Genomic DNA, 27,520 nt, shown 5'->3' with positions numbered 1-27,520 from the left:
CTTTAATTTTGCACCTGAACAATGAAGCATTGCTTTTGTTGTCACTAACATACATTCACCGCCTTTGTCTGAAGTGACCAAGAAGTGATGACATTTTGCTGATGAACAGATCGCCAATGCCTTTTGGTATTCTCTGTCTTCTGGAGTATTACTAAAACATAATAAAGTCTCTTGATGGTGTGTCCCGACTGCTCAATAATGCATTTGAAATGGGAATTAGAGGCAGAATACACCATTTCCTCCCATTTATAGCTACTCTGCTTTGCCTTTGGCTTCATCATCACTTCGCAGTAGGAAATAACTCAAACTAATAAAACGCAGCTGACAAGATGTGCAGATAGGAGTGGATCTGAAGTATTTTTGCCAACGTCACTGGAACATTAGAGGAGTTTGCAGTAGAGCGGGCGGCAGGCCAAATGGACCCTTTCACAATGCAAAGGATGATTTTTCCTGGATGCTCGCTGCTTTGACGAAGAAAACAACTGCTTCCACACCCAGGGCAAGAAGACAATGTTGCACCCTGGAAGCAGATATAGGCAGTGTTTTTTTTTTGGACATTAAATCACCCTGACCTTAGCTTTGAGAAGCTGTATGTTCTTTTTTCTTAAGATAATCAGGTTTGTCTGACCTGGTGCAATTTTCATGTGATGTAATGGAGCAGATGGCTGCTGAAACCACGCTGAAAGACAAAGGGTTAGCAAACACACATGATGACAACTCAGCATGGACTAGAAGGGGTAAGAAACTCTTTTCAGTTGTGTAAGAATGATTCTAAGTGTATACATCGAGTCTTGATGTTTGGTGTTAATCTTGCTGTTGTGGACTAAATACATGATTTATTTTTATTGTATTTAGTTGTGTTGGGTTTATTTTACAAGAAGCCAATATTTTTTTGTTTTGTAATTAAGAAAGTGAGACAATTAGAAAAGACACAGAATGGCATTTATTTGTATTCACCACTGCTGACTCCATATGTCATTGAGAAATTCTACCTTTAAATACTCTATTCAGTAGGACTCAGCTTAAGACCAAATATCAGCCATGCACAACACCTGAAACCCAATGAACTTCAAGGGGTAGTTCACAATTTTTAGTCATTTCTCAATTGTACAAAATCTACTCCTTCCGGCCCTCAAAAAAGCCTTCGAACAATGGGCCAATTTTGCCACAATTTCACATAATTAATTATAGGACACAGGTAAATACAGGGCTATTGTTTGATATGTTTGCTGTCATTGCACATTTAAAAAAAGTAACAGCAGCAAAAGTCAGAACGCAGATAAAATCATCATGGGTTACTATTATGACAGTAAGATCTTAGACTTAGACTTAGACCAAAAAGGGTAATATTCTTATGTCTGTTCAGTGCAGAACATAGCTTTTGCATATTCCACGCACCTTTATGTAATATTCCTGGCCGACCCCTGGGGAATCTAGGGCACAGACTGCAGACTTGATGGAAGGAATTTGTTACGATACCACTGAAACTTTTTAAACCCCTGAACTGCTCTCCTCTAAATATATACACCTCTAAAAAGTTTCTCAGCTACCTAAAATCGTTTAGCCCGTCATAATGGCTTATGTGTGCAAGTCATCAGGATCTCAACATTTCCTAGAGTATGGTTTGCATGCTTGAAATTTCTGAATGACCCCTAAGAAGTTGGAGGAATAAATGTAGCAAACAACCTCTTTATTCCCATTATCCACTATCTTTATTTTTTGCATTTATTTCAAGAAAACAGCATAGTCAGGAGAATACTCCCTAAACTAGGTGTTCCAAAGGATTCTTATATTAAAGGTAAATAAATATAAGGAAGAAAACAATCCAGAAATTCATGATTAAACGAGATGGATGGACAGATTGATAGATGAAAGGCAGCATGAAGCAACAGCAGGAAATAGCCAGCTAGGAATCAAGGAGCTGAGACACCAAGACAATACAAGATATATTTAGGGAACACAAGAACTGTCAGTATTAACACAAAATAAATTACATACCAGCTCAGGGGTCTTCAATTGCTATCTTTGTGGTCTGGTGTTTATTAACTTTGAGAAGTTACTCTGTCCTATTGCAGCTGGAACAAATGGCTAAATAAGTCCTTAGTGCGCAGTGAATTTTGACAGACCTCTGCAATTGATCTGATTATCTGACTCAGGTGTGTCAAAGCTGAAATATGTTGAAAAGGTGCTGGATGCCAGACTGCAAAGACTGAAATAGAAGAACCCTACATTAGCGGAATGCAAAGCCAAGAATGAAGAAACCCTAAAAAAAAAGATACAGATCATGAAAAGAGCTGAAAAAATTGAACACTTGTTATCCCCATGCTTCGCCATAAAATAATCCAGTAATAATGATCTCCACTTTCTGTTGCTAATAAAACAATATAGTTTTTTTTTTTTTTTTACTTTAACCATAAGTAATTTATAGGTCATCTGTTTACCTGGAGGCAAAGTATACAAGATATTTTTTGAAGCTGAAGCTTAGAAGTGTGAAGCTTGAAAGCATTGGACTGGTATGTTCTACTATATTCATTCTTTACTAAATTAGCCACAGTTTTGTTGTTTTTTTCAGTGTATTTTTTAAACAGATTTCCTGGCCATTAAGATCCTCGCTTACATTAAAGCATTATGCTGCTTCATATAACCAGTAGCCCATTCATGATGTAAATCCTCTGTACCATTACCTCCAAAAGCTTGTCTCAAGGATAGAGTTTTGGTGATTGTGGAGACCCCTGGTTTACAATGAACTGTTCAAAAACAAGTTTGAGATTATCTTAGCTTTTTGTAGGTATACTACAAAAAGTAACCATCAGAAGATTAATATGGTACTGAATAAAACCCATGAAGGGGCGGAAATTGTCAACAGCGATATTCAGTTTGACTGTGGTGTTTAAATGTTTTTCAGTTGTTGCAAAAGGGACACAACTGTGCAAAGAAATACAAGGCTGGATGAATCCGTTTTCATGCTGTTAATTAATATTTTTGACCTTATCCTCTGAATGTCCCAGATAAAATAAAGCCTCATTGGTAGGCAACATTTTTTTCAAACTTCTATTGTTTTCTTGATGAACCTGTATAAATTGGTCTCTCAGTTTGATGTGTTGTTGACAGAAATTATAAATAGAAATCACAGCTCATATAGAAACAATGTATGATCAACATAATAACAAACACCCCAATAAGTATTCATGAGAGAAAATATGTGTAAAACTGGCCAGAGTCAAAGACTGCATTATGTACAGCAGCAGATATTGCATAGTCTAGGACCAGCTACAGAGAAGGTCTGGTCCCCTCTCGCATTTGGTATTGGTACTAATTAAAACAAAAGGTCATTGACATTTGAGAACCTGATAGCATGTAAAAGTTTCTAGTTACAGTATAGAGAGAGAAAAGGCCATTTAACAACTTGATACAAATAAAGGAATTTTGAAATGGATTCTAAAATGCATAGATGCTGAGTTAAGTAAAAAATGTGCTCTAACCCATGAATGTTTGTTGAAAGACACATAGCAGCATTTTGCACAATCTGCAAGTGTGAGTAAATAATCGCTGACACTTAAATAAAGGAAGTTACAGTCCAGATGTGTGGTCATAAAGCAATGGGTTATGGAGTCTAAGTGCTTTTTCATGAGCATGGACTTTATATTGGCTTAATGCCCAAACCTAAAGAATCTTGCTTGATGACACCAATTATCTGGCTGTCAAATAAAAAAAACAATTGTCAGTTTTTTTTTAACAGAGATTTGTTTCTTTTGGCTTTAGAAACTGGCCAAGATGCGTTTAGGTCTTAACTCAGGTATGCTGGCAAAACCATCATGTCAGTGTTTTGTTGTTTTTTAAATTTTTTATAGTCAAAAAAGGGGGAAAAATATAAAGCCATCAACTCCTTCAAATTATTAAGATAATCTTCACCACCTGTTCAACTGCTTCATGGTTTGATGCATTTCTGGTCATGGATGATATTCTGCCATCTTTGGCGTAAAGTCATCATCAGATCTAGAGTTTCTTTTCTGTTTCATCTCAGACAATTTTCCTGCAAAAGTCTCAGTGGTTTCTGAAATACCTACACTACTAACTCTGCGAACAACAACTATATTCAAAGAGCTTAAGGACCCTTCATCTTTTTTAATTAAGGTTTTTAATTTTTTATAAATATTTAGAGGATTGTGGAAACCAGGCATTTAAAAAAAAAGCTCTATTATGTATGTTTAGTAGGATTACTAATATGTGTTTTTATTCTACATAGCAAAATAATAAAATATTTTAATATTTCTTTAAACTCAGAAGTTTACATATACTAAGATTACTAGGAAATCCCAGGGAGTCCAGCTGAGTGTCAGACCTTGTGTGGTTTTCTCCCGATAATGAATCCTGTTGGTTTTGATGTTGACTTGGAGATTTTAATGAGAACTGGTTAAAAAAAAGATGTAATGATATATGTGTAATAAAAACCAAGACATCAGGAAGAGATTTTTGGACAATCGGACAGATTTATCCCCGAACACAGTTTCCTTATGTCTGAAGGTGACACTTTAATCCGTTTAGAGCTCAACAATGTCCAGCCATTAACTGTTTAAGAGAAATTGGTTTTATCTCACAAGTCTCAACATTCTTACATTGAACCTTCAGATGGAAACAATTGCATAAAGTGTCAGTTGAATGAGAATTTTGAGCATAAATCTCTATATTTTTCAAGGATGAAATTAACATAGTTGTATTGTTTTTCGATAGAAAAATTCCAAAGTAAGGATGAAGCCAGCACCTTGAGACTGACTGCGGCTGCAGAAAACAAACCACGGGAAATCACTGGAGACCTTAAGCAGCAAAGGGAGAGAATTTTCCCCCTCAGCAAGAGAAAATCTTCTTCTCCCTCATCTGGAACCACAAGCAGTCTGCCCCCCTCTCCCAAGAGCAACATGGGAGGTTAGTGTCAGTAGCACACAGAACATACTGTACCACAGCTCTGCATTGTTTTAATAAACCTCTAGCTAACCAGACACTTAAATCATTAGCAGCAAACAATTTCTGTAAAAGTAATTATAAACTGTTATTAATCTGCAACATGATATCATTGATCCATGAATGCTGTTACCATTTATAAAAAAAAAAAAGGCAATAAAAAAAATTTAATTTTAGAATATGCAGCCAAAAGAGAAAAATATCTTTGATGGATGCCTATGGACGTGCAGCAGTGGTCACAAATACTCACTGTTTATGTCCATTTGAAGCTCCTCCAAATCAAATATGCATGACTGATTTGAATTTTATTTAACGTTGATCAGATAAAACTTTGTGGAACACATTGTTATTGACCTAAAGTATTTCTCATCTGATGAAAAATAAAAATTTTCAGACTCATCCTCAGACTAATTGTGGCAATATATATTAAATCAAATGTTCTGTCCTGGATGGCTCATCAAAGAAATGTCGTCTCTGTTTAGATTTCGAGTCTTTCAGCTAGAATTCTTTCCCTGTGGGTTTTTTACTAGTACTCTACCTCCTCTTGAACTTCAGAAAAATGCATTCTAGTTGATTGAGCAATGTAAGTGAGGTGTAGATGTATTTTTATACTTTTGTCTCCTGCTGCCAATCCCTATGCCTAAGATATTTTCCACAATATGTTGTAGAACCTTTTAAAATGTCACATCCAGATTTGGTGAAGCTTGTTTAAATTCATTAAGTTAGCCATACTTTAAGTTTGGAAATTTTTTCATAATTTAGATTTTAGCAGTCTCTCGTGATTTCAGATGAATGGTTTATTTGAACTTTTCCACATTTCTCACATTTACAAAAATAACTTTTTACACATGGAATTATCATAATGGGTTGACCATCACCGAGTAAAGGCTGATTTATTCTCAGAAGCCAGGTCATCTGAGTGTGGGTCGCAGTAAATGCAAATGTGCCCCCGCTCCTTCGGCAGACACTCTGGTGCACCTCTCCAAAATTGTAGGTGATCGCAGACGTTGTCCAAGACAGGAAGCATAACGAGCCCTTGAAGGGGTGGTTATACTCCCGCAACAGTGTGTCGCAGTGAGCTTGTCGCAGATATGACGAAGATATTTTTGATATATGCCCAATTTTGAAGTGTGGTCTGTGCAAGTGTGTGCGACAATGGAGGGACATGAGGGCAAAAAAGAGTGGGACTACAGGTGCAAAAAGAGCTTCAGCGTTCTTGCGTACCTTGCTCTTCTAGCAACTTCATGAGTTTTCCACCGTGGCGGTCATACAAACAAAACAAGTTGGTAAGGTACCAAACAGGGAATACGCATAGTGTAAAGCGGATGTAGATTTGACCAATCAGAGGCCTCCTTTCCATCCTCCCTGCGATGCTATCTGTCTGCGGTCACATACAATTTGGGGAAGTTGCACCTGAGTGTCTGCTGAATGGAGGTGGCCAATTCTGCGTTCACTGCGACACACCCGCAGACGATCTGGTTTCTGAGCATAAACTGCAAAATGAATGAATTGGAAAGGGAAAACATGGTAAGTGTGGAGTGTATCTGGATTCCGTAAACTATCTACAGCGGAGGTCTTCAACAGGGGGTCCGCGACCCCCTGAGGGGTCCACAGAGCTACTGCATAGGGGTTGCGAAATTTTGGTTAATTAGACTTTTTTTTTTTTTTATATTCCCCTCTGCAATTCTGAAATGTCTGTAAATATACATTAACATTAATTCAACACACTGTAGTAAATAGATAAATGGAGACACAAGATGTCTTCCAGTCATTAATGCACACATTCAGTGACATACAGGAGCTCTTTCAAGCTGGGCACCGTTTCATTCACGACACCTGAAACCATCTACGAGGAATCAGAATCAGAAATACTTTAATAATCCCAGGGAGAAATTACTTTCATTACATTATTCTTATCTCTGTACAAATCCAGTTTCAGTTTGAAGGTTTCAAAGTTCATTCATTAATTCTTTTTAACTAGAAAACAGCTGGTATTAGACTAACACAGATTTATCATATACATTATATACATATATTAAATACTTTTTAGACACTATGGATAGACAGCATCATGAGGACTAAGAAGCAAACCAGAGAAGTCACGGTTAAATACTCTGAGTTTTGATAATTAAGAGGATTATTTAACCCATCATTCTAAAATAAAGAGATATTGGCACAGCTTAAATGAAACAAACTAAGTCAGATTTTAGGGGAAGTGGGAATACAATTAATCTGAAAGATTAAAAGGGTGTCTCAAAAAGCATGCAATTTCCTAATTTTTAAACATTTACTATTCTATTCTCATCAACTAGAATCTGTCAGTGAGTCTTATGAACTTATTAAAATCTGCCAATATCTCCCCTTACAACACAAAAAATTATGCATTATAGAGATAAACTTCTACCGTTCTTGAAATTAAGTTGGATCCTTACAAAATAATTCCATCCTGAATTACACCAAGAGGCTAGAAAAAGAGAGGCAGAAAAAAATGTGTCCCTAAAATGACTGAAATATTTGAATGCTAGGATCTCTGTGTGTTTGTCCAGTCACAGTCCTTCCATGCTCCATTGGAAAGTCAGATTGAGTTGAAACAGAGCTTTTTTTTCTTTTTGGTTATGTTTTTCCAAAATATTCAGTTTCCAAGTTTCAAGGCTGGTAGAGACATGTACTAAATGTCTTGCAGCAGTAATTTCAATGACAGGCAGCTTTAAGAGTATTGACTCAAAGGGCCTAATACAAATGCATTTCACTCTTGATAGATCCTCATTCACAGTTGTGCTCCACCTTTTGTTGATCTATCATATAAAATCACAATAAAGCACAGTGATGTTTGTGGAGTACTTTCCTTCAGCACAGAATGTGGTGTAGGTATTGTCTGCTAAATGCATTTCGATTGTAATCAGTTCTTAAAAGCTATCTCAATAATACAGACAATAAAGCATTGGATTAGAGTCTAGCCTTCTCTAAAAGCTTTTCAACACAACTTGGGAGGATTTTCCTGTGACATTGTCTACTGTGAGTTATAGGCTCCTCACGGTCATCGTCGTTGGATGATCTCACACTATTTAGCTCCCAAGGGGAAGTATTTGGCAAGGCTGGAAAGGCTTACAGCCCTGTTTCAGTGCATCCACATGTAACACTGGAAACACTTTTGACGAAGTGTACAAGAGAGATGTCTCTAAGCAGCTTGTCTCTCCATAAAGGAGGAAAGCATGATTTCATAAATTATGCATGGGTAACGAAGGTAAAAGAGGCTCTTAAACTGTTATAAGACATAAACAAAGTCCAGCAGCTGGAATATTAGGTGATTTACAATGCCTACCAAATGTATTCACACAGCTTTATTTTATTTATTTATAAATAAAATAAAGCTTTTTATTCCATACTCAGACTGGGATTTTTCTTGACAGATGAACAGAATGTTTTAAGTCCCTGTTAGAATGATGCTACTTCTGACAAAAAGAAATAGCACTTTTTTAAAAGCGACTAGCAACATTGGTTTAAAAGATAGGTAGTTTTAGATATATTTTTAATATACTAAGAAGACTTGCTTTCCTAAAAGGAGACCAAACACAAGTTTGACATGCCTAAAAAATGAATTTGGTGGAAGAAAAAACTTAGCATTGTATAAAACATAAGCACACCACTGTCAGGGATACATGGCGATGGCAGTCATGCTATGGGGATACATTTCATCAGCAAGGACAACGCAGCTGGTTTGGTTATTGCAACAAAAGGAGACTCAGCAGTCTAAATATATGAATGCAACACTTTACAGATTTCCGTAAAAAAAAAATGTTTTAATGAAAAGATTAATCAAAAAAGATACATAATATTAAAACATTCACGGTTCATGTCCTTCCTTCTGTTGGTATGGGACATTAAATCGCTAAAGAAACATCTGTGGTATAACATGATCATGTGGTTGTAACGTGAGGTAAAATACCTCACAAACACCAGAGAAAAGGTCCACCTGAGCAGTAGCTGAAGTTGACCTGTCCAGTTACTAGCAAATACTAATAAATGTATTTTTTACATTTATTTTCTGATTATTCAAAAAAAAAAAAAAAATAAATATATCAAAAATTTGCCTTCAGGTAGCATTCTGCATCAGACTATAGAATGTTTGAAGCAAAAAAAAAAGGAAAAAATTATGAAGGAATACTTAATTATAAAATAATTAAACAAGCTTGTGTTTTTGTAAAAAGCTGCTATGTTCAAAATACATTTTTCTAAGTACAAAATCACTTAAGAGAGTGTGCATCCATGTCTGTGTGTAGATTAAAAGCAAGACCAGTAAATGATTGTTTGGTCAGACTGGTCTTTAGATATGATGCCTTTAAAATATAATAATTTACGTCAGGGCTGGTGGAACATTTTCCATGTAAGACTCTACAGCTATTAACACTAAAGAGAATAATCACAAAGATGTATCAAAAACACAAGAAATCAGGAAAATTATCAGGATTAAATTACAATCATCAACAGAAATCTTAGATTTATGCTAACTTTGTGGTTGGTGCATATTATATGTCCTGCTAGCCTCTTTAGCCCCTTTCAGCTCCTCCTCCCTTCCTCAGATTGACAGTACACCTGCCAATCACACTTTGAACAGTGAATGAAGGTTGAATTTAACCCATCCATTTTACACCCATGGTGCGACTTGGCGGATAGTTGTAAATTCAAAACCACTAAGAACCATCTGAATCTGTTAAACAAAATACTATGAAACAAGAAACTATGTTATAGAATACAGTAATACTATAAAATACTATACAAAGACTGGGACATGGAGTTTTCCCCCTTTATTGTTATTAATCATATGTACACTATAGTATTACTATTAAATATCTTCTCACTTTCAAAGCATACTAACACAGGCTGCCGACAAATACATAGCAAACAACTATAGAAATAGAAATAAAAGCAAATTACTGGAGAAATGTGATTATATATGAAGATACAGACTGCATAAAAACACAAGATAAAAAAAAAACACTAATAACGGAAGAAATATTTTGTATTTTACAGGAGTTTAAAATGATTAAAATATTACTCAATATGACTAAGTGCTAAAAGTGTAACTCCCCATGATTTGATAGCACAACTCAGCACCCAGACATGTTTAGAAAAATGCCACCAAAGTAGCTGGTACCCATGCCGCTACAGGGCTAATGGCACATTCAGACAGAATGCGTTCAACACCTTGACTGAGACTCTTTTGCACACTGAAGTTAGATGCAAGTTTAAAGCATTTTTTATGCTCCTAAAGGGTGTTGAACAAAGTAAGTACAGATGTCTGATGCACGTTGGAAGGAGTTACCCATTTCTGTTCCTCTGTAAGTTTCTTTGGTAGAATTGCAGATGCAGCTATGTAAGAGAGTGGCATGACTGTTGAGTAAGTTTTTGCTGACTGAATTTGATGAGCAATAAATAAGTACGTTTAGGATGTGTTGTAAGCAAGCAAGTACACCTCAAAATGCATCCATGCAGTCAGTTTATCAGGATTACAATCCTAGTTTTAGAAAGTTGCTATGAGCAGCATGGGCCCCGTATACAGGTGGTCTGTAGTACTGCAAATCTGTAGCACCGCAAATCCCTTGTGCAGCTCCCTAGAAACCAAGCAGGACATTGAGGATTTCCGGCTGCCTTTCACAGTGGCTGAAAGTGAAGATAGGCCTTTTTGTTATATAGCTGGTGGTGAAAATTGGAAGTAAGATAATATAAAATTAAAATAATTTAAAATTTTTTGGCTAGATATAGGTTTTTAGTTATAAATTGTTTAAATATTTCCTTATACATAAAAAATAAATCCTTTGGCTTTTCATATAAACCAGGGAAAGGCAAGTGTATTTATATGGCACATTTCAGTTGCATGACAATGCAAACTTTATTTAAGTGAACTATAACCCCATTATATCTACACTCACCGGCCACTTTATTAGGTACACCTGTCCAATTTCTCGTTAACACTTAATTTCTAAGCAGCCAATCACATGGTGGCAACTTAGTGCATTTAGGCATGTAGACATGGTCAAGACAATCTCCTGCAGTTCAAACCGAGCATCAGTTTGGGGAAGAAAGGTGATTTGAGTGACTTTGAACGTGGCATGATTGTTGGTGCCAGAAGGGCTGGTCTGAGTATTTCAGAAACTGCTGATCTACTGGGATTTTCACACACAACCATCTCTAGGGTTTACAGAGAATGGTCCGAAAAAGAAAAAACATCCCGTGAGCGGCAGTTCTGTGGGCGGAAATGCCTTGTTGATGCCAGAGGTCAGAGGAGAATGGCCAGACTGGTTCGAGCTGATAGAAGGGCAACAGTGACTCAAATAACCACCTGTTACAACCAAGGTGGGCAGAAGAGCATCTCTGAACGCACAGTACGTCGAACTTTGAGGCAGATGGGCTACAGCAGCATAAGACCACACCCGGTGCAACTCCTTTCAGCTAAGAACAGGAAACTGAGGCTACAATTTGCACAAGCTCATCGAAATTGGACAATAGAAGATTGGAAAAACGTTGCCTGGTCTGATGAGACTCGATTTCTGCTGCGACATTCGGATGGTAGGGTCGGAATTTGGCGTCTACAACATGAAAGCATGGATCCATCCTGCCATGTATCAACGGTTCAGGCTGGTGGTGGTGGTGTCATGGTGTGGGGAATATTTTCTTGGCACTCTTTGTGCCCCTTGGTACCAATTGAGCATCGTTGCAATGCCACAGCCTACCTGAGTATTGTTGCTGACCATGTCCATCCCTTTATGACCACAATGTACCCAACTTCTGATGGCTACTTTCAGCAGGATAATACGCCATGTCATAAAGCTGGAATCATCTCAGACTGGTTTCTTGAACATGACAATGAGTTCACTGTACTCAAATGGCCTCCACAGTCACCAGATCTCAATCCAATAAAGCATCTTTGGGATGTGGTGGAACGGGAGATTTGCATCATGGATGTGCAGCCGACAAATCTGCGGCAACTGTGTGATGCCATCATGTCAATATGGACCAAACTCCCTGAGGAATGCTTCCAGCACCTTGTTGAATCTATGCCACGAAAAATTGAGGCAGTTCTGAAGGCAAAAGGGGGTCCAACCCGTTACTAGCATGGGGTACCTAATAAAGTGGCCGGTGGGTGTATACAGTATATTCTTGTTCATTGTTTATGGCTTGGATGCATGACTATCTCCTACCGAGCTCACCAGATCTTTGACTGGTTGAAGAGCTGCTTCAACCTGCAAGTGTCTTCCATTTTTGACATTGCCGCTTGATCCCACTTTAAAACTATGTAGCGGCCCTTTCGCTGCCTTTCCTTAACCTTTGTTCTGCCTTTTGTTCTCAGGGACGGCCCGGACTAGATAGTTGATATGCTGTCATTTTTCAGACAACACAAATGTGAACAGGGAAAATTCAGTTCCTTATTGTGATCCAGATGTCAGTGGTGTGGATCACTAGGTAGAGTTAGAAAAAAATACCATCACATTTTAGAATGAAAGACTGAGTAAATGACTACCAGTAGAAAAGAAATGTATCAAATATAATAAATTAATATATTTTTTAAATGCTCTTCTGGCTGGACAAATAATTTGATGAACTGTTTTTTCTGTTTGCATCCCTCAGTTGACTGTGCTGACATTGTCCTGAACTGTCTCTTCTGCCGATTCCACGAAATGATCCCCATCCTTCCTGACTGTTGCCAGAGACTCACCAATCACTGCTGGCCGAGCTATAAACATGTGGACCCTACTGTCGAGTCTTCACACACTGATGATGATGACTCTTGTGTTGAGTTGGATTGTGGTTTCTTCGGGACCTGCCAAGATGCAAGTGACTGCCTGGAACTGGCTATGGAAGTCTCCGAAATATGCTATCACTAGCAGAAAGCCCAAGATTAGAAGAAGGGAATGTCTCGGGGCCAAAGGAAATCTAATTTATTGGGGAAATAATGTTGGAGTTATGCAGAGACATTTTATGAAGGGTTATGCATGCAGATGATTGTCACCAGGTTGTAATAAACTTAGAAATGACGCTCAGTATCATTGTTGTTTTGTTTGTACATCAGTAAATGTGAAGATAACTAAAAGATAATAATTAACAGCATAGTTTTAATACACAATTATAAAAAATATGAACCAGTTACCTACTGGTTATTACTATTTCATAGTTTTCAGAGTTGGTTGTATGTTTACATTTTTAAACAACATGCCATGTGGTGTCAAGATGGGACACGAGGAAGGGGATTTAGAAGAACACCACGTCCTGCCACATTTTAAATTATGACGCACTTACTTTTTTAATAATGATTGTGTGTACTGGAAGGAGGGTTGTGGAGATCACAGTGTTCTGCACCTGCAAGATGAGGTAGGTTGCTTTTGATGTTTACTGTGTTAAACAAAAAACAACACAAAAAGCTATACGATTCCCCTGGTGCTTGAAAAATATTTAATGAGTTTCCTTTAATCTGAGAATAGGACAAAAGACGAGTTTCAAGCATGTAGCATGACATTTATTGGTGCAGACAGCATGTATCACTTTTGTAGTAGTCCCACACATACCTTTATATCACAGAGAGACATCATGTCCAAACAGTGTTGGTTCATGCCGTTAAAGTTTGGTGATCAAAGCCGCTGATCAAGCTGTGTGTGCTTAGAGGTGGGTTAATAACTCAAAAACTGTACTCAAGTAAGAGCAACAGCTCTCTTTTACTCAAGTAAAAACTACAAAAGTAACTACTCAGGTACCAAGTAATTGTTAGGTTATAATATTTGATTTAATGTATAGACCCAATGTTTCAGTAAAAAAATAATGTGCCATTTCTGTTTTTCCTAAAGACTTAACTAAAATGTAAAAAACATAATTACAGGCTAAGAAATTCATGCATAAATACCTTTCGCACTCACATAAAACTGATCCTTACAATGATCGATGTATTGATGTTAGGGGAGTGTAAAGAAATTCTAACAATGTTTACCAGATCTCCAGCTAGCTCAAGTTACTCACAGTAGGCAAAGTAGGTAAACAGTTTATTCAAGTAGGAGTAAAGAGTAAAAGTAAAATTTATGGTACAGTAAAGCTATCATAAATGCTAATTTTTCCACTACAAGTTACTCAAGTAAATGTAAGTAGTTGCCACCTACCGCTGTGTAAGCTGCAAGGTCAAATGAGTTTTGAGGTGATACCATGGCAGTTTTTCAATGGTCTCTTCTTGCAACACAGAGACAAAAGCTCCCTTTCTAATACTGTCGTGATGATTTTGCAACTTATGAACTGTTGTCAGTGAGATAAAAAAGTAATGTAAAGCACCTAAAGGAAAGGTCACATTTAGATATAATGTGAGTTTGATGGTGGCAGCTTTTTTAGGACAGGATGAGGCCAGCTGGTTGTACAGTGTAAATGCCTGGCAAGTAAGGAACGCATATGCCATAGCAGCCTGATGTTGCTCTCAATAGATATGAGAGAGGTAGGACAGAAACCTTATGTCTAAAGGGTGATTTATGGCCTTATGAGCGCAGTAGTGCGATATGGCAAACAAAATCTACCGCAACTGGGTGTAGGTCTCTCCGAGCGAGTAGGCGAAGTAGCTACGATGATCTTCCCCCTGACCTGTTTGTTTTGGAACCCTTCAATACAGTAAGCGGGATCTTTAGCAACATGTTGGCGATATCGTTTAATGTATGGTGCCAAAAAATGAACGAAATTGGTGATCAAATTTCCTACCTCTTCCGGAGTTCTCATTGCTGGCTTTATATTCTGACAGTGAAAAAAACTCAGTGTTTTGGGGACACCCAAACCTCTTTTAGACCCACCCTCAACCCTATATATTTAGCGTGAGGAGGAATAACATCACACATCTCCTCAAGAAAGGACAAACCTACATTAGATAGGATGGAATCGTACAGAGATTTATACTCTCCTAAATCCTCCATCCTACTTCCATATCATCCACCTTCTCCAACTTGATATTCTTTACCCTACCCTCCTTCACCGATGCCTTTTCCAAGTGAAACTATGGAAGAAAAATACCCTGAAGGAAAAGAATTTGCTTCCTGCTATTCCCTAGCCTGATAAAGAGAGGGCAGTTGGGACTTCACCTGGTTCGTCTAAAGATGACCAATCCACTGTCATTCTGCATCTGACACAGACTTTGCCATTTATAAAGGAGGAGGTTGAAATCTCTTCCTCACTCATTGCTACAGTAAAAATTGCCATGCTTCATTTGCTTTATAACATCAATTTGGATTTCAATTGAGAGACTTGTTTCAGATCTCAAACAGAACACCCGAGCCAAGTCAAGCATCAATGGCTTGAAGCATGGAATGAAGAATTCTATCGGACTCACTTTATCACCATACAGCTCAAAAAACCACAGCTTATTCCCGCCATTCATCATCTGTTGAAGGAACATTGACAAAAAGCAGAGGATTTCAGAGTGAAGACAATAGTTGAGACGCTTTTATACAAACTCAGATCTTCGTTTGGACTGTGCCCTGCTATTGAAGAAGTGTATAAAATCAACAGATAAATTTACAAAGCTAACAACTCTTTACTATTTCAGATATCTTTGGTCATGCAGAGTGAATTCTGTGCTATTTACTTGCATGTTTTAGAAACTAATGTTTCCTTGTTTAACTTATTTATCATTTGGGAGGGATTAAAAAAAAAACAACAAACATAATTACATTTTATTTCTAGTTTGTAGCCTAGTAAACCAGCCCCACCCACCAGCAACCCAAATCATTTTTGCCTGCGAGTGGTCTCGCCTCGATCAATGCCCCAGGCCCTAGAAATGGCGGGCCAATCACAACGCAGAGATGTGTTTTGAATTTCTGGATGTCAAGCGGCTGGGTTTTGAGGGTGTGATGGCAAAGCAGCGCAACGCAGGAGAAAGCACAACAAGGAAGATGGCAACAACTATTCAACAGTTTTCATTTGACTCATCTTTGGAATCAGTTTTGGAAGGATTAGACTTGGGGTTTTCTTTGCAACATGAGCAGGAAGAGGCTGTACGCTCATTCATTTTTAAAAAGGACGTATTTGCCGTTTTACCGGCAGGTTGTTTGTTTACACTCCCCCACCAGCTTTCTGTTGCACTTACTGAATCCTTCTGCAGCAGAGACAGAGAAGAGCTAATCCAGCTCTGCAAAAACCTCAGGGCCAAGATCGCTGTTCGCTGAAGGAGTCGTTAGAAGCTGCCGGACCGTGACTGCCTGTCAGGTTCATAAAATGTAGGGTTTTGCAAAAGAAGAACTAAAATACACAATTATGGATACAATTTCTGCAGAAAGGAGAGACAGTTGAACCCCAGACTCAAACATACTGTCTCCCAATGGACCTCCTCTGCAGTGCGTTTATTAACAGAACATGACACATGGCTACAAACAGAGTATTGTTCTGACAGAACAATTGATCAGTTCATGAAGACAGAATGCTCCATCAGAATGACAAGGCAGGATGGTCTCCTGACTGAATCATGAGACAGGAGTGGAGCATCCCCTTGCACAAATGTTTCATAAGCACACATTAATTTTATAATCATCATTGAATAAACCTAACACTGCCTGAGACGGACAAACGGAGCAGCACCGAAGAAGTGCTGTTAGAAGCTACGGCTACAATGCAACCATCGTAGCTAAAATGGGAGACGTCCCATGGTACCGTGAGTTATAAAATGAACCCTCTTGAAAATTGATCCAAAGTTGCGGTTGGACAAATGGACTGGACCTTCACTCCACCGAACCAAAAACAGTCACCTCCTCCTTGCCCTCCTTTCAATCTGATGCTTAATAAAGTACTCTGCTTGGGTGAACTAGGTAGAATAGATAGCCGTGTTGGTGTTTTTATTTGAAATAAGCTTTCTGATTCAACTGCTGATGGTTTTAAGATTTTAACAGAATGCTAATGCTCACTACATAGACTGAACGACTCTAGTGTTGCTGAAGCTAACTGCTGCATCATGAGCTAACCCTGTCTTTGTTTCAATTGGACCCCGACCGGAACCACAACCCCTGGGGCCAGCTAAACTAAGGGTCTTTCAGCCTCATCATAGTTTAATGCAATCCTGAGACATTATTCATTCTTCACCATAAATCAAATTAAACTTCACTGTTGTGACTGCAGTTAAGGTATCTGCATCAGGATTTATTCACATTTCATCTGCTGCTATTAAGCGACACTTTCAAATGGATTAAGCCTTAAACTACGAACATCACTCTTCCCTTTTTATTTCTTTAATTTTGCTTATTTTCAGTAGTGTTTGGTTTTGCTTAGCTATTAGATATAATACTGTTTGATTAGTAGCTAATAAAGGTACCATTGTATTTTAACCACTTTTGTGTTCATTTTACACAGTGAACGATTTATCACACATTTATTTGTTTGGTGATTAATACCGATGCTAAGAGCCATACCCTTAGCAATAAAGCTAAGGGTATGGCTCTTAGCAACATAGTATACTTGAAGTAATTTCTATTAAGAATACTTAAGTATAAGTTTAGAAAGTATACCAAACAATGTACTTTTAGTGTACTTTTATGATTACTAAAGTAGTACTTCTTCGAACTAAATTGGGATATTTTTAAGTTTACCAAAGTATACCTAAAGTATACTTCAGTAAACAATAAAGTAAACAATAATATAGTCAAGTACACTTGTCTATACTATTGTTAAGTATATGAAATATAGTTCAAAATAAGTAAACTCTAAGTGCACTGCCTGATTTTAAGTATGAAATTAGTGCACTTTTTGCTAAGGGATAGCCTAAATTACTAAATTGGTGAAAAAGAATTGGATTTTTAACAGCTGGATTTAGGAGTCCAACCTTTTAAGTATGGGGCTAAAACCATGATCAGTACGCAAATTAAAGTTATAATAATTCAACTAATAATAAATAACTAGCTTTACCCTTGATTTGAATTACCTATGAATTAACTATAACTCCCAGTCCTAGTTATCTGACATATTCATAATCTTCTGGTGAGCTAGCACAACAGTCATTGTCTAAAAAGCACGACATTTTTCTTCTTACATTTTCTGACATCTTATCTTTTTCAATAATTTCATTCTTTCTTAATTATTGCAATGATCAAAACAATATTTTAGTTTTAAATCATGTTTATTTTTGAGTTAAAATTTGTTTTGAAATTTGAAACATTAAACAAACATAATGATCTTTAATAGGAGGACATACTTTCCTTTGCCCTGTGTTTTATTGCTGTTAACTGAGTAAGGAGCTACACCCCTGTAATCTGACGGCCTGCACATTCCACCACTGTTCTGTTGATTCAATGACACACCAACAAGCACTTCAGCTTCAGCATGATTGTCTTTCTGAAGTACTGAAAAAAAATCTTGAAGCCTGTCCCCTTTTGAGCAGGCCTATTTCAGTTCAAGTGCCACTGGAAACTCACAAGCTGTTAGATATGGCATTTGTAGGACACTTGTCTTTGTCACTCCCCTCAACCCCTGTCCTCAGAGACGGTTCTCTCAAGAGTTAGATCATTGTTAGGATCACTTCCGTCTGAAATATGTCCTTGTGAAACAACAGAAACAAGACTGCCATTCCAGTGAGACAAATGGTAGAAGATCTTATTCAGTCTAAGATTGCATATTTAGTAAAGTTTTCTCTGGAACAATCCTATTACATTTAGTTTCACTTCTAGATCTCCAAACAGGTTTTTGTGATGTCCAAACCATAACTACTACAAACAATCCACAGGCAGTGTTGTACACTCAGACTAAGTATTATTCAACAAACTTTTCTCAATGATAACAGCTTATTTAATGGTTTTTTTGTGTGTGTGTGTGGTGGGATGGTGTTCCACCCTCCCCACTCTGTGCACCAGGTGTAGCAAGGAGCAAGCCGTTGATTGGTGGGTGGGGCAGATGGCTTTATAGCTGAGCAGGCCTCTGTGAGGTGCATGTGTCTTTGTTTCCCCTAGATTTTGGCTGCCTAAGTGGCTGGTGTGCTTGATCCACTCATCTGAAATCCATTGCTCTGCCAGTGTTGGCTGCTACAGCTGGAGGTTGTTGCAGCATGCGGCTTCCATCTAGTCCTCACCTGCTGGTCCACTTTCTTGCTGGTTAGGCTGTGTTTCCACTCCTGGGGTTTTCTTTGAGCTGTGGCGCTTTGGACGCTCTGCTGTTTTGTTTTGACGGTGTTTGTTTGGGCCTTCTCAACAAAACCTGTTGCTTCTTGGACAGGCGGAAGTGAGCAGGACATGACTCCTCTGGTGTATGAAATTGTATGAAGTAAGCATCAATAGATGTTGAACCTAACGCTTTAATGTAATTGCCATGATAGGGTGTGTCTGATCAACCTTTTCCTATGTTGATTTGCACATACATGTGAAATGATCCTTCATATATCCTCTTTTCATCCGTTTTACATCAGACTCAGGGTGTTTGTTGCCAGAAGCTAAATGTTAGTCTTACTGTAGCTGACTGTTGAAGTCTCTATCTCCCTTATTACCAAACTGCAATAATAATACCAAAAACTTAAACACCCTCAAAATTGGTAAATTTTTAATTTTTCCATTTCCTGACGTATGATCTTCAGAAGAGATTTGCTGAACCTGCATCAGAATGAAAACGGTTTATTAATCCAGTAGAGTAGAGGGCAAATAATTGAAGCAGCAACCTGGCCAAACATACATATAAATAAACAAGTTGGTGATACAGCTGTCACAGAGGTGTATAAATAGGCCCAGTATAATTAAATGGAAAATAAAACAGACATCTTTACTGTAGTCGAATCAAAAACATCTAATCAGGGAATACATGAATGATTATCAATAGCAATTAGTTTTAATCATAAGTAAATAAAAACACAATTACATGGAATGTTCCCTGATGATGGTACTTCAAGAACATAATTCGGTTAAAGCTGCATGCCTTCCAACAACATTTAAACAAAAGGCAGTGACTGTGAAATGGAGGGGTGGACATTTTAAGCTGGAGATACTCACACGGAAGAGTTGCAATTAGAAAATATTTAATTTATTTATACAGATAGCAGTCATATTCTTCAGAATATTTCTATCTAAGGAAAACCAGCTGATTGCGATGACTCGTTGACTCTCTCTAATCCCTCACACTGAGCGTGCTGTTTATTAACATGCTCTTGGATGAGTAACCTAGAAAAGGATTAGAGTAGTCTTCCCCTGGTGCCCGGACACTGGTGGTGGAAAAAGCCAGAGGATGAATGGAACTGGGAACGAGGGAAGAGAAGGGGGAAAGTTTGGTGGCGTGCAGATGAGAGAAGCTAAGCCAGAAGCTAAATGAAGGAGATCTTGAAAGATGATTGGTTGAGAGAAGGTGCGGCCCCCGACTTGACTGACTGAAGCTGAAAGAGGGACATTGCAGGTGGTTCAGGTGAAGCTGAATTAGTCTTCCAGATTGAATTTACGCCTAAGCTTCATTTATCTGTCATACTTACACACAAGAGCAACAGGAGTTTATTAGTAATTTATCTATGTATTCGAACAAAAAAAATTAAGGTCAAGTGGAAGACAATAAAATAATAAATGTCTCTGCAAACATATACAGTAAGAAAAAAGATTTCTAAAATTTATTGAATTAAAAGTTACCCTGAGCAATTTCTAAAAGGGGACAGAAAATTTTAATTTCCTTTGACTTTTTAGAAACTGTATTTTATGAACTCCTCAGTTTAAACACTTAAAGCAGTGATAACAAAAGTGGCACAGTGCAATGTACTTGAAAGATTTTCTCATTATATGTTCACAACAAATCATTTTATCTCTGTCAACCAAAATCACTAGCTGCAAATTTAGCTTCATCCATCCATCCATCCATCCATCCATCCATCCATCCATCCATCCATCCATCCATCCATCCATCCATCCATCCATCCATCCATCCATCCATCCATCCATCCATTCATCCATCCATCCATCCATCCATCCATCCATCCATCCATCCATCCATCCATCCATCCATCCATTATCTGACAGGCTTGTCCCGAGTGGGGTCGCGAGGGGTGCTGGTGCCTATCTCCAGCAGTCAATGGGCGAGAGGCGGGGTACACCCTGGAGAGGTCGCCAGTCTGTTGCAACACAAAGACACACAGGACAAACAACCATTCATGCACACACTCACACCTAAGGACAATTTAGAGAAGCCAATTAACCTAATGTTTTTGGACTGAGGGAGGAAGCCGCAGTACCCGGAGAGAACCCACGCATGCTCAGGGAGAACTTGCAAACTCCATGCAGAATGACTCTGGGCCAGGAATCGGCAAAGATTAAAAACTTGAGTTAGAAAAAATAAAATAAATAAAAAAATCAATATTTTGTAAGATTTTAATTTCTTAAAGGCACAGTTGTAATTTTGCTATTGTTGAAGCCCCCACTCGAATAACATAACAAACTTCAAAAGCCTTATAGACAGTTTTGTAAACTTACACATCAACATGTTCATTTTCTTTTTAGAAAATAATACATTTTCTAACAGAGGTTGGCTTTAAATTGTGCAAATTTGTACCTGTGAAAGCTGCACTGGCTCAGAAAGCTTAAGTCAAACAAATAACGCTACATCCGGCTCACGCTGTGCAAATTGCATGTTGCGGGTTCCATCTGCAGGGAGCTCTGCTTGTGACCAATTTTCTCATTACCTGCTACAGCACAATTACAGAGCTGAGTGCTCTAGCTGATACTGCTCCATAAAACCCATTGGAGGTCCTTTTGTGGTTTTTTCCCTTGAACATAAAGCGTGTCTGCATAAACAGATGCCCGTGTTAAAGCGAAACATCTGCACATCTTAAACTTCCTGGATCTCTTTCAAATAAGCTGATGGTTTTGGGAGCAATATGGACTACAGGAACTAAATTTTTTTTAATAACATCCAAATGGCCTGTCCTTTTACTGGCCCAGTTCAAATGCTATACTGTCCCTGACAAGGTTATGTGGTTTTCACTGCTGCACAACACATGCACTGGCTATAATGGTCGCTTGGTGGCTAGTGATAACCTATTACCTAGCATTCTGCTGCTATGGTGCCTAGTTTAATTCAAAACACTTGTAAAGGTGGTCAAAGAGAAAGCAGTACGGAAATAATTTAACGTGATGCTGTTTTTTCTTCTAACTGAACACTTCAAACACTTTGCACCGCTTGGTTGTTGTGTATAGTGACATAAGACTGGCATCAGGAGAAGCGATCTAATTGCGAGCTGCTTCTGCGTGTTTACACGCATCTCTGCTCGCTAATGGGATGTGAGCTTTGTTCACAGAGTTCAGGGCCTGATCGCTTCATTAGTGTGAAGCTGCTCTTCCTCCTAAGCACACAGCACTAATACTACCTCCCTTCAGACATGTTGCCGCAGCTCAGAGTGGCCTCCCGAGGAAGCTGCACCATTAAATATTAACGCCATGTGTTTAGAGGCTTTTTTTTTTTTTTCGCCTTTTCAAGCAGCGGGTTTGTCAGCATCTCATGAAGTGTTTCAAGATGAAGACTGTGTGAAAAGTGGAGCTCTCTGGGATTTCTGCAGCATTATCCCTTCTAGACAAAAAGTCTGTTTTTTTTATTGTTGTTTCCGTAATGATATGGATATTTCCCATGGTCTCTCTAAAAGGAAACAAAACCTGTATATTTTGATTAAATGTAAATCTAAAAATTATGGCATGTCTTTTTAATTAAACTCTGATACTTTGGTACTCCATGTACAACAAAGGATGACCAATTTATTTCATATGTCATGTAATGAGCAACTGGGTCTATGGTGGGTTTAGTTTTATATCAATTCAATATAACTGTCCTATATATACTTTTAAGAGTGTGGTAGAAAAGAGTAGAGAAAAACAGCCTGATGAGTATAAATAAACAAAGCAGAGAGATTAATTTATTAAACAATTTCCCAGGCTTTTAACATCTCATTCAACTGTTTATTTGGGGTTTATATTTGTTTATTTCTGTCCCAAGACGGAAAGAAGACTATAAACCTACCAAAAGATTTCTGTCAACCTAAACAGACATGCTAAGTTGTCTAACTCCGGAAGAGCTGCCGACGAAGTAACCCACGGCTTTGGTTAGAGAATCTCTTGAAAGAACGTCTTCTAGTCTTGCACTTGTCTTCCACAAATCCAGCTATTATGTGACAGGGCCAATAAGAAAGCCATAAGACAATCAAATTAGAAATAGCTAAAAGTCATGTAGGGGGATACAGCAAACATTTGTAAGAAGGTCATCTGGTCGATATAAACCAAAAAGAGACTTTAAAACTTAAATGCTAAATCCTTTCTGTGAGGTGAAGCTAACAGAGCAGATGACCCTGAATACTAACCTTCTACCCTGAGAACGGCATTTTGGCATTTTCATGTAGTGGAGATGGTAGGGAAAAGAGAACTGTTGAGAGTAGATGGAAAGATGGATGGAGGTACATCAAAGACAACGGGGAGAAAACAGTTGGAGGCTGGCAACGGTCTCTTCCCAGCAGGACAGCAATGCTTAGAATAAAGTCAGGGCATCAATGCAGTGGTTTATATCAAACCTTGTAATCATCTGCCACCATGGCCTAGTCAAAGTTTAGACCATAACCCAGTTACAGTAGTTATCTGTGGCAAAGATTAAAAACTTGAGTTGAAAGACGCTTTCCATCTAAAATGAGCTTGATGTATTTTGTGATAGAAATTAGGAAAGATTTTCACATTTTCATATCTAGATGTGACACTCACTCATAGTTATTGCTGCAGGAAAAAAGCGATTTTACAGAGTAAAGACTGTGGTGCCTTGAAAACGAAAGATCTTCAAATGTTGCCTCCCTCTTTGTTTTCTTAATAATCTTTATTTGTAAAAAGTTTAAACATCTATTTCCTTCTACATCAAACCCAACAAATCTCTTTAGGTAAAATATAGATAAGTTTTAGGTAAATGAACACTTTTAAAGAAGTTGAGACACAATTCATATTGAAAAACTCCTCCCAGCATCACCTGCATTCAATCACCTCATGATGCGCCTGAGCTCCAGCCAAACACAGTCAAGTCCTCACTCCTCAGCCAACCATCTTATGAGGTTCGGCTTAAAGCTCTCCAGTCACAGACTCTCAAGGTCTTTAGCTGAGTTTCTACACCCCATCTGGTCCATAATGCTTTCAAGCTGCTTCTTTCTTCCTTCTCCCTTGGCCTCCGGTCCACCACCAATGTCCGGATCCTAGGGAAATACATACAAAACCCTAATCTCAAAATTATCATCCAAGTTCATCCCTATTCACAGCTCCCATGTCTTCTGCAGAGACGTCAGATTCATCATTAAATCTCTGTAATTGCCACTTTTCTTCTATGAGTGAGTCCCTCCAGGTGGAAATAACTGTATGCTGCTGCATAAAGATGGTGAACGTTGGGGAGGATCGAAGGAGCTATAAGAAATGTCATCCAAGCATGCTAGGTGTGAGGGAATGCCTTCGCGTCAATGAGTCAATGCAATCAACTGGTTTTCCTTAGATAGAAAACTTTTAAATCAATCTGACTGTATGATCGGGTTTAATTATCTCTGTAAAGTACCTGGAGATGGCATGTGTTGTGAATTGGTGCTATATAAATAAGCTGAATTGAATTTAGCCTCTCAAATTGGAACACAAGTATAGCCTAATCCAGGGACGTGGCTAGACCTATTTTAGGGTGGCTGAAGTCATCCCTTCGTTGGTATTAGCCACCCCATAATTATTTTGCGATTTTTATTGTTATTTTTTTATTTATTGATTTTTTTTCCATATAACCCCAAACAATTGCAGTAAAGCACTGAAAACGAGCCACCAAGAAGGCAAGTTAATCTGAAGATAAGTTCCTGTTAGTTTATTTACAAACACAATTATTTATACAATTATTAATATCGTTAGGATATTCATTTCCTTCATTGGCTCCGCGTCCAGCGTCACGTCACGTGGTACACGGCCATCAACTGGACCATAGCAGCTGTGCAGTGCAGCAACAGCGCGCCCTTTGAATCTCCACACAGTCATCGAGCTTGATTAGGAAAGTTATGGTTGCGTGCAGATACATACGGTGAGTTTGCCATTTGATGTCAGCGGTTTACATTTTCTTCACTTTACCTGGAGTGAGGAAAGAGACAATATAGGCCTAATAGCTTGTCTGATTCAGTAGGAATTACGTTACCATGGTGAACAAAGTCAGTGGTGTGGGAAAACACGATGTTGTTGTAGCCTACTAGCATCATTATAATAGTTTTGTCACAGGAGCAGTGATGGGCAGTAGCGCCGCTACATGTAGCGAAGCTATTAGTTTAACTACATTTTCAAGTAGCTTGACCGTAGCGTCGCTGCTTTATTTATCAAGTAACTTTCCTGTAGCGACGTTATTGTTTTGATCAAGTAGCGACGTAGCGTCCACAAACGCTACAAAATCCAGGGCAAAACTAAGAAATGAAACCAGGTTTTCTATTTCTAAACAACAATCAGCCACAAAACTACTGTAAATAGCAGTTTCAGCTGACGCTTTATAAGTGGCGTAGTAGCACAGGCACACTCCGTAGGGTTAAACAAGCGCACCTTTTCCGAGGCTGTCGTTCTATTGGCTGGAAAGGTTGCTAGGCAACGATCCAACTGCAGTCTGAGAGAGCAAAACAAATCCGCAAGCAGAGCGTAACTGAGACCCGTGCAGAGCGGAGATGGAGGCAAGCGAGAGGAAAAAATATCTGTGATAATATAGAAAATATCTGTTTAAATCTGAGAGAAGAAACAAAGATTTTTGAGAGAAGAGAAAATATTTGAGAGAGAGCGCATGTTTTGAGTGTGAGCATTATACGTTTTGAGTGCAAGAAGATGAAATTCTTTTCTCTAATTGAAGTTATGTGCTCTTGCATTATGGCAGGATAATTCTCCCATATCTATGTGCCACCAGTCTGATAGGGCGACACTGTGTGATATGGTAGTGCTTCCTTGGGTTGACTATAGTTCTAAGTTGTACGTTTCATATACTGTTGATTTTGTGTTTTCATTAATACATTGTACTTAAAAATACTTCCTTTATTTGCATTAAAACTTTGTCAGACTGATGTGAAAAAGTCTCAAGGATATCCTTCTTTGCAATGATGCTATTGCCTATTGCCTACTGTCCATTTATGCAACTTGTATTTTGTGGTTAAACTTTAGATTAAGCAGAAATCTATCAAAGATAATGCTGCATTTATTGTTAAGTTCCTCACATATATGTGTTTCTCTCTGTGCCAGGTGTAGAGAAAGACATGCCAAAGTCCAGGTCACACACACACACCAAGCACACACACAGAAACAGGGTTATTGCAAAGCAGACAGGGGTTCCTGACAGGTTGTGGGTGCAGGGGAGATGGGGAAAGATGAATGGCCAGGTTAAGGGTTTATGAAGATGTTGGGAGTCTGTTGGTTAGACAACTGTCTTCTGTAGAAGGTTTCCATTATGATGAGTGGCGAACCACTTGCCTTCTTCCATTTATGCAGTAATGCATGGCACCTACCATTTACTCTTTGTAATTTAGCACATTTTAACTGGTGTAGTTTAGTTGGTGAAGTAGCATTAGTGAGGGAAGTGTTTCCCAGGTATGTTGCTCTTAAAATAATGAATTTATAGACAGCGCCTTAGAAAGTGCACTGAAAAAATTCCGGCGCGCGCTGCGCGCGCGCAATATCTTACCTAGGGGCTAAGCCACCCATGTCTCTCGAACCTAGTGACGGCCCTGGCCTAATCCTCCCACCCCTCCTTCCATTTGTAGTGTATTTTGCAGGTTGCCAGGAGAGACTAGGACATAGCTGTTAAATTCAAGATAATCCAGCCACGATAAGTTGTGCAAATGCTTTTGAGGGAAGATGAGGCCTCTTAAGTATTATTTAAAGTTTTCTGGTTTGCTCATCTTGCTAGCTTCTATGTTTGCAGGCTGCTGCTCTTTTTGCCAAAAAGACATACCAAATGCTGTGCTCAGATTTAGGAACTGGAAAGTAAGCAGCTCTCAATTTCTCACTTATTGCTCCTTTAAACCGAAATTACATTTGAACTATTATGCTCAGGTCACCTTGGACCCTATGTGAGTTGAGACAGGGAAACAAAAAGGCATCTCCACCTCACCTGGAGTATTACTAGTGAACATTTTCATATCACAGTTCAGTAAGTCTTTCACACACAAAAAAAATAAATAAAATCACATAGAGGCAGATTTTACTTATTGTATTCTAATTCTCCTCCGATTCAAGTCTACCTGAATTCATGCCATGTATTTTCTTTCTCATTAGCTGTTCTACTTCCTGATGCAGCAACTGCTGTGACATCAGAGGACAAAAATAACAACATTGATGAGTTTAAGACACAACAAACAACCTGACATGTAATAACAAAATTTACATTTGCTGCTTAACTCTTACAAGAATGAAGCAGGGATACACATGTCTTCTATTGTCCCAGTTTACTTACCAAATTACCCTCTGAAACGAACCTGACCTCAGTCTCTTATATAGATAGCCATGTATGTGAGCATCCTCCTCAATTAGGTCAGGCGCGTTAATAGCATGGTGGAAACTAAAGCTTCCCTACAACATCCTCCAGGAATTATGTCTGACACCAC

The 27,520-nt window shown here is 38.4% G+C and overlaps 1 protein-coding gene across 1 annotated transcript; it reads left to right on the top strand.

The window, feature by feature from the left end:
• The first annotated feature begins 335 nt into the window (after window positions 1-335).
• Window positions 336-12,989, top strand: mdfic2 (MyoD family inhibitor domain containing 2). The gene is made up of 3 exons (XM_038285209.1): window positions 336-737; window positions 4,732-4,923; window positions 12,586-12,989. Exons 1-3 carry the CDS (start codon window positions 653-655, stop codon window positions 12,840-12,842), a joined length of 534 nt encoding a protein of 177 aa, XP_038141137.1. The 5' UTR covers window positions 336-652; the 3' UTR covers window positions 12,843-12,989.
• The last annotated feature ends 14,531 nt before the right edge of the window (window positions 12,990-27,520 follow it).

The sequence above is a fragment of the Cyprinodon tularosa genome, unplaced genomic scaffold (assembly GCF_016077235.1).
Source record: "Cyprinodon tularosa strain WSP-4 unplaced genomic scaffold, ASM1607723v1 ctg209, whole genome shotgun sequence".
NCBI lineage: Eukaryota > Metazoa > Chordata > Actinopteri > Cyprinodontiformes > Cyprinodontidae > Cyprinodon > Cyprinodon tularosa.
The sequence above is the reverse complement of the archived record's forward strand: the minus strand, read 5'-3'. Positions and strand labels throughout refer to the sequence as shown.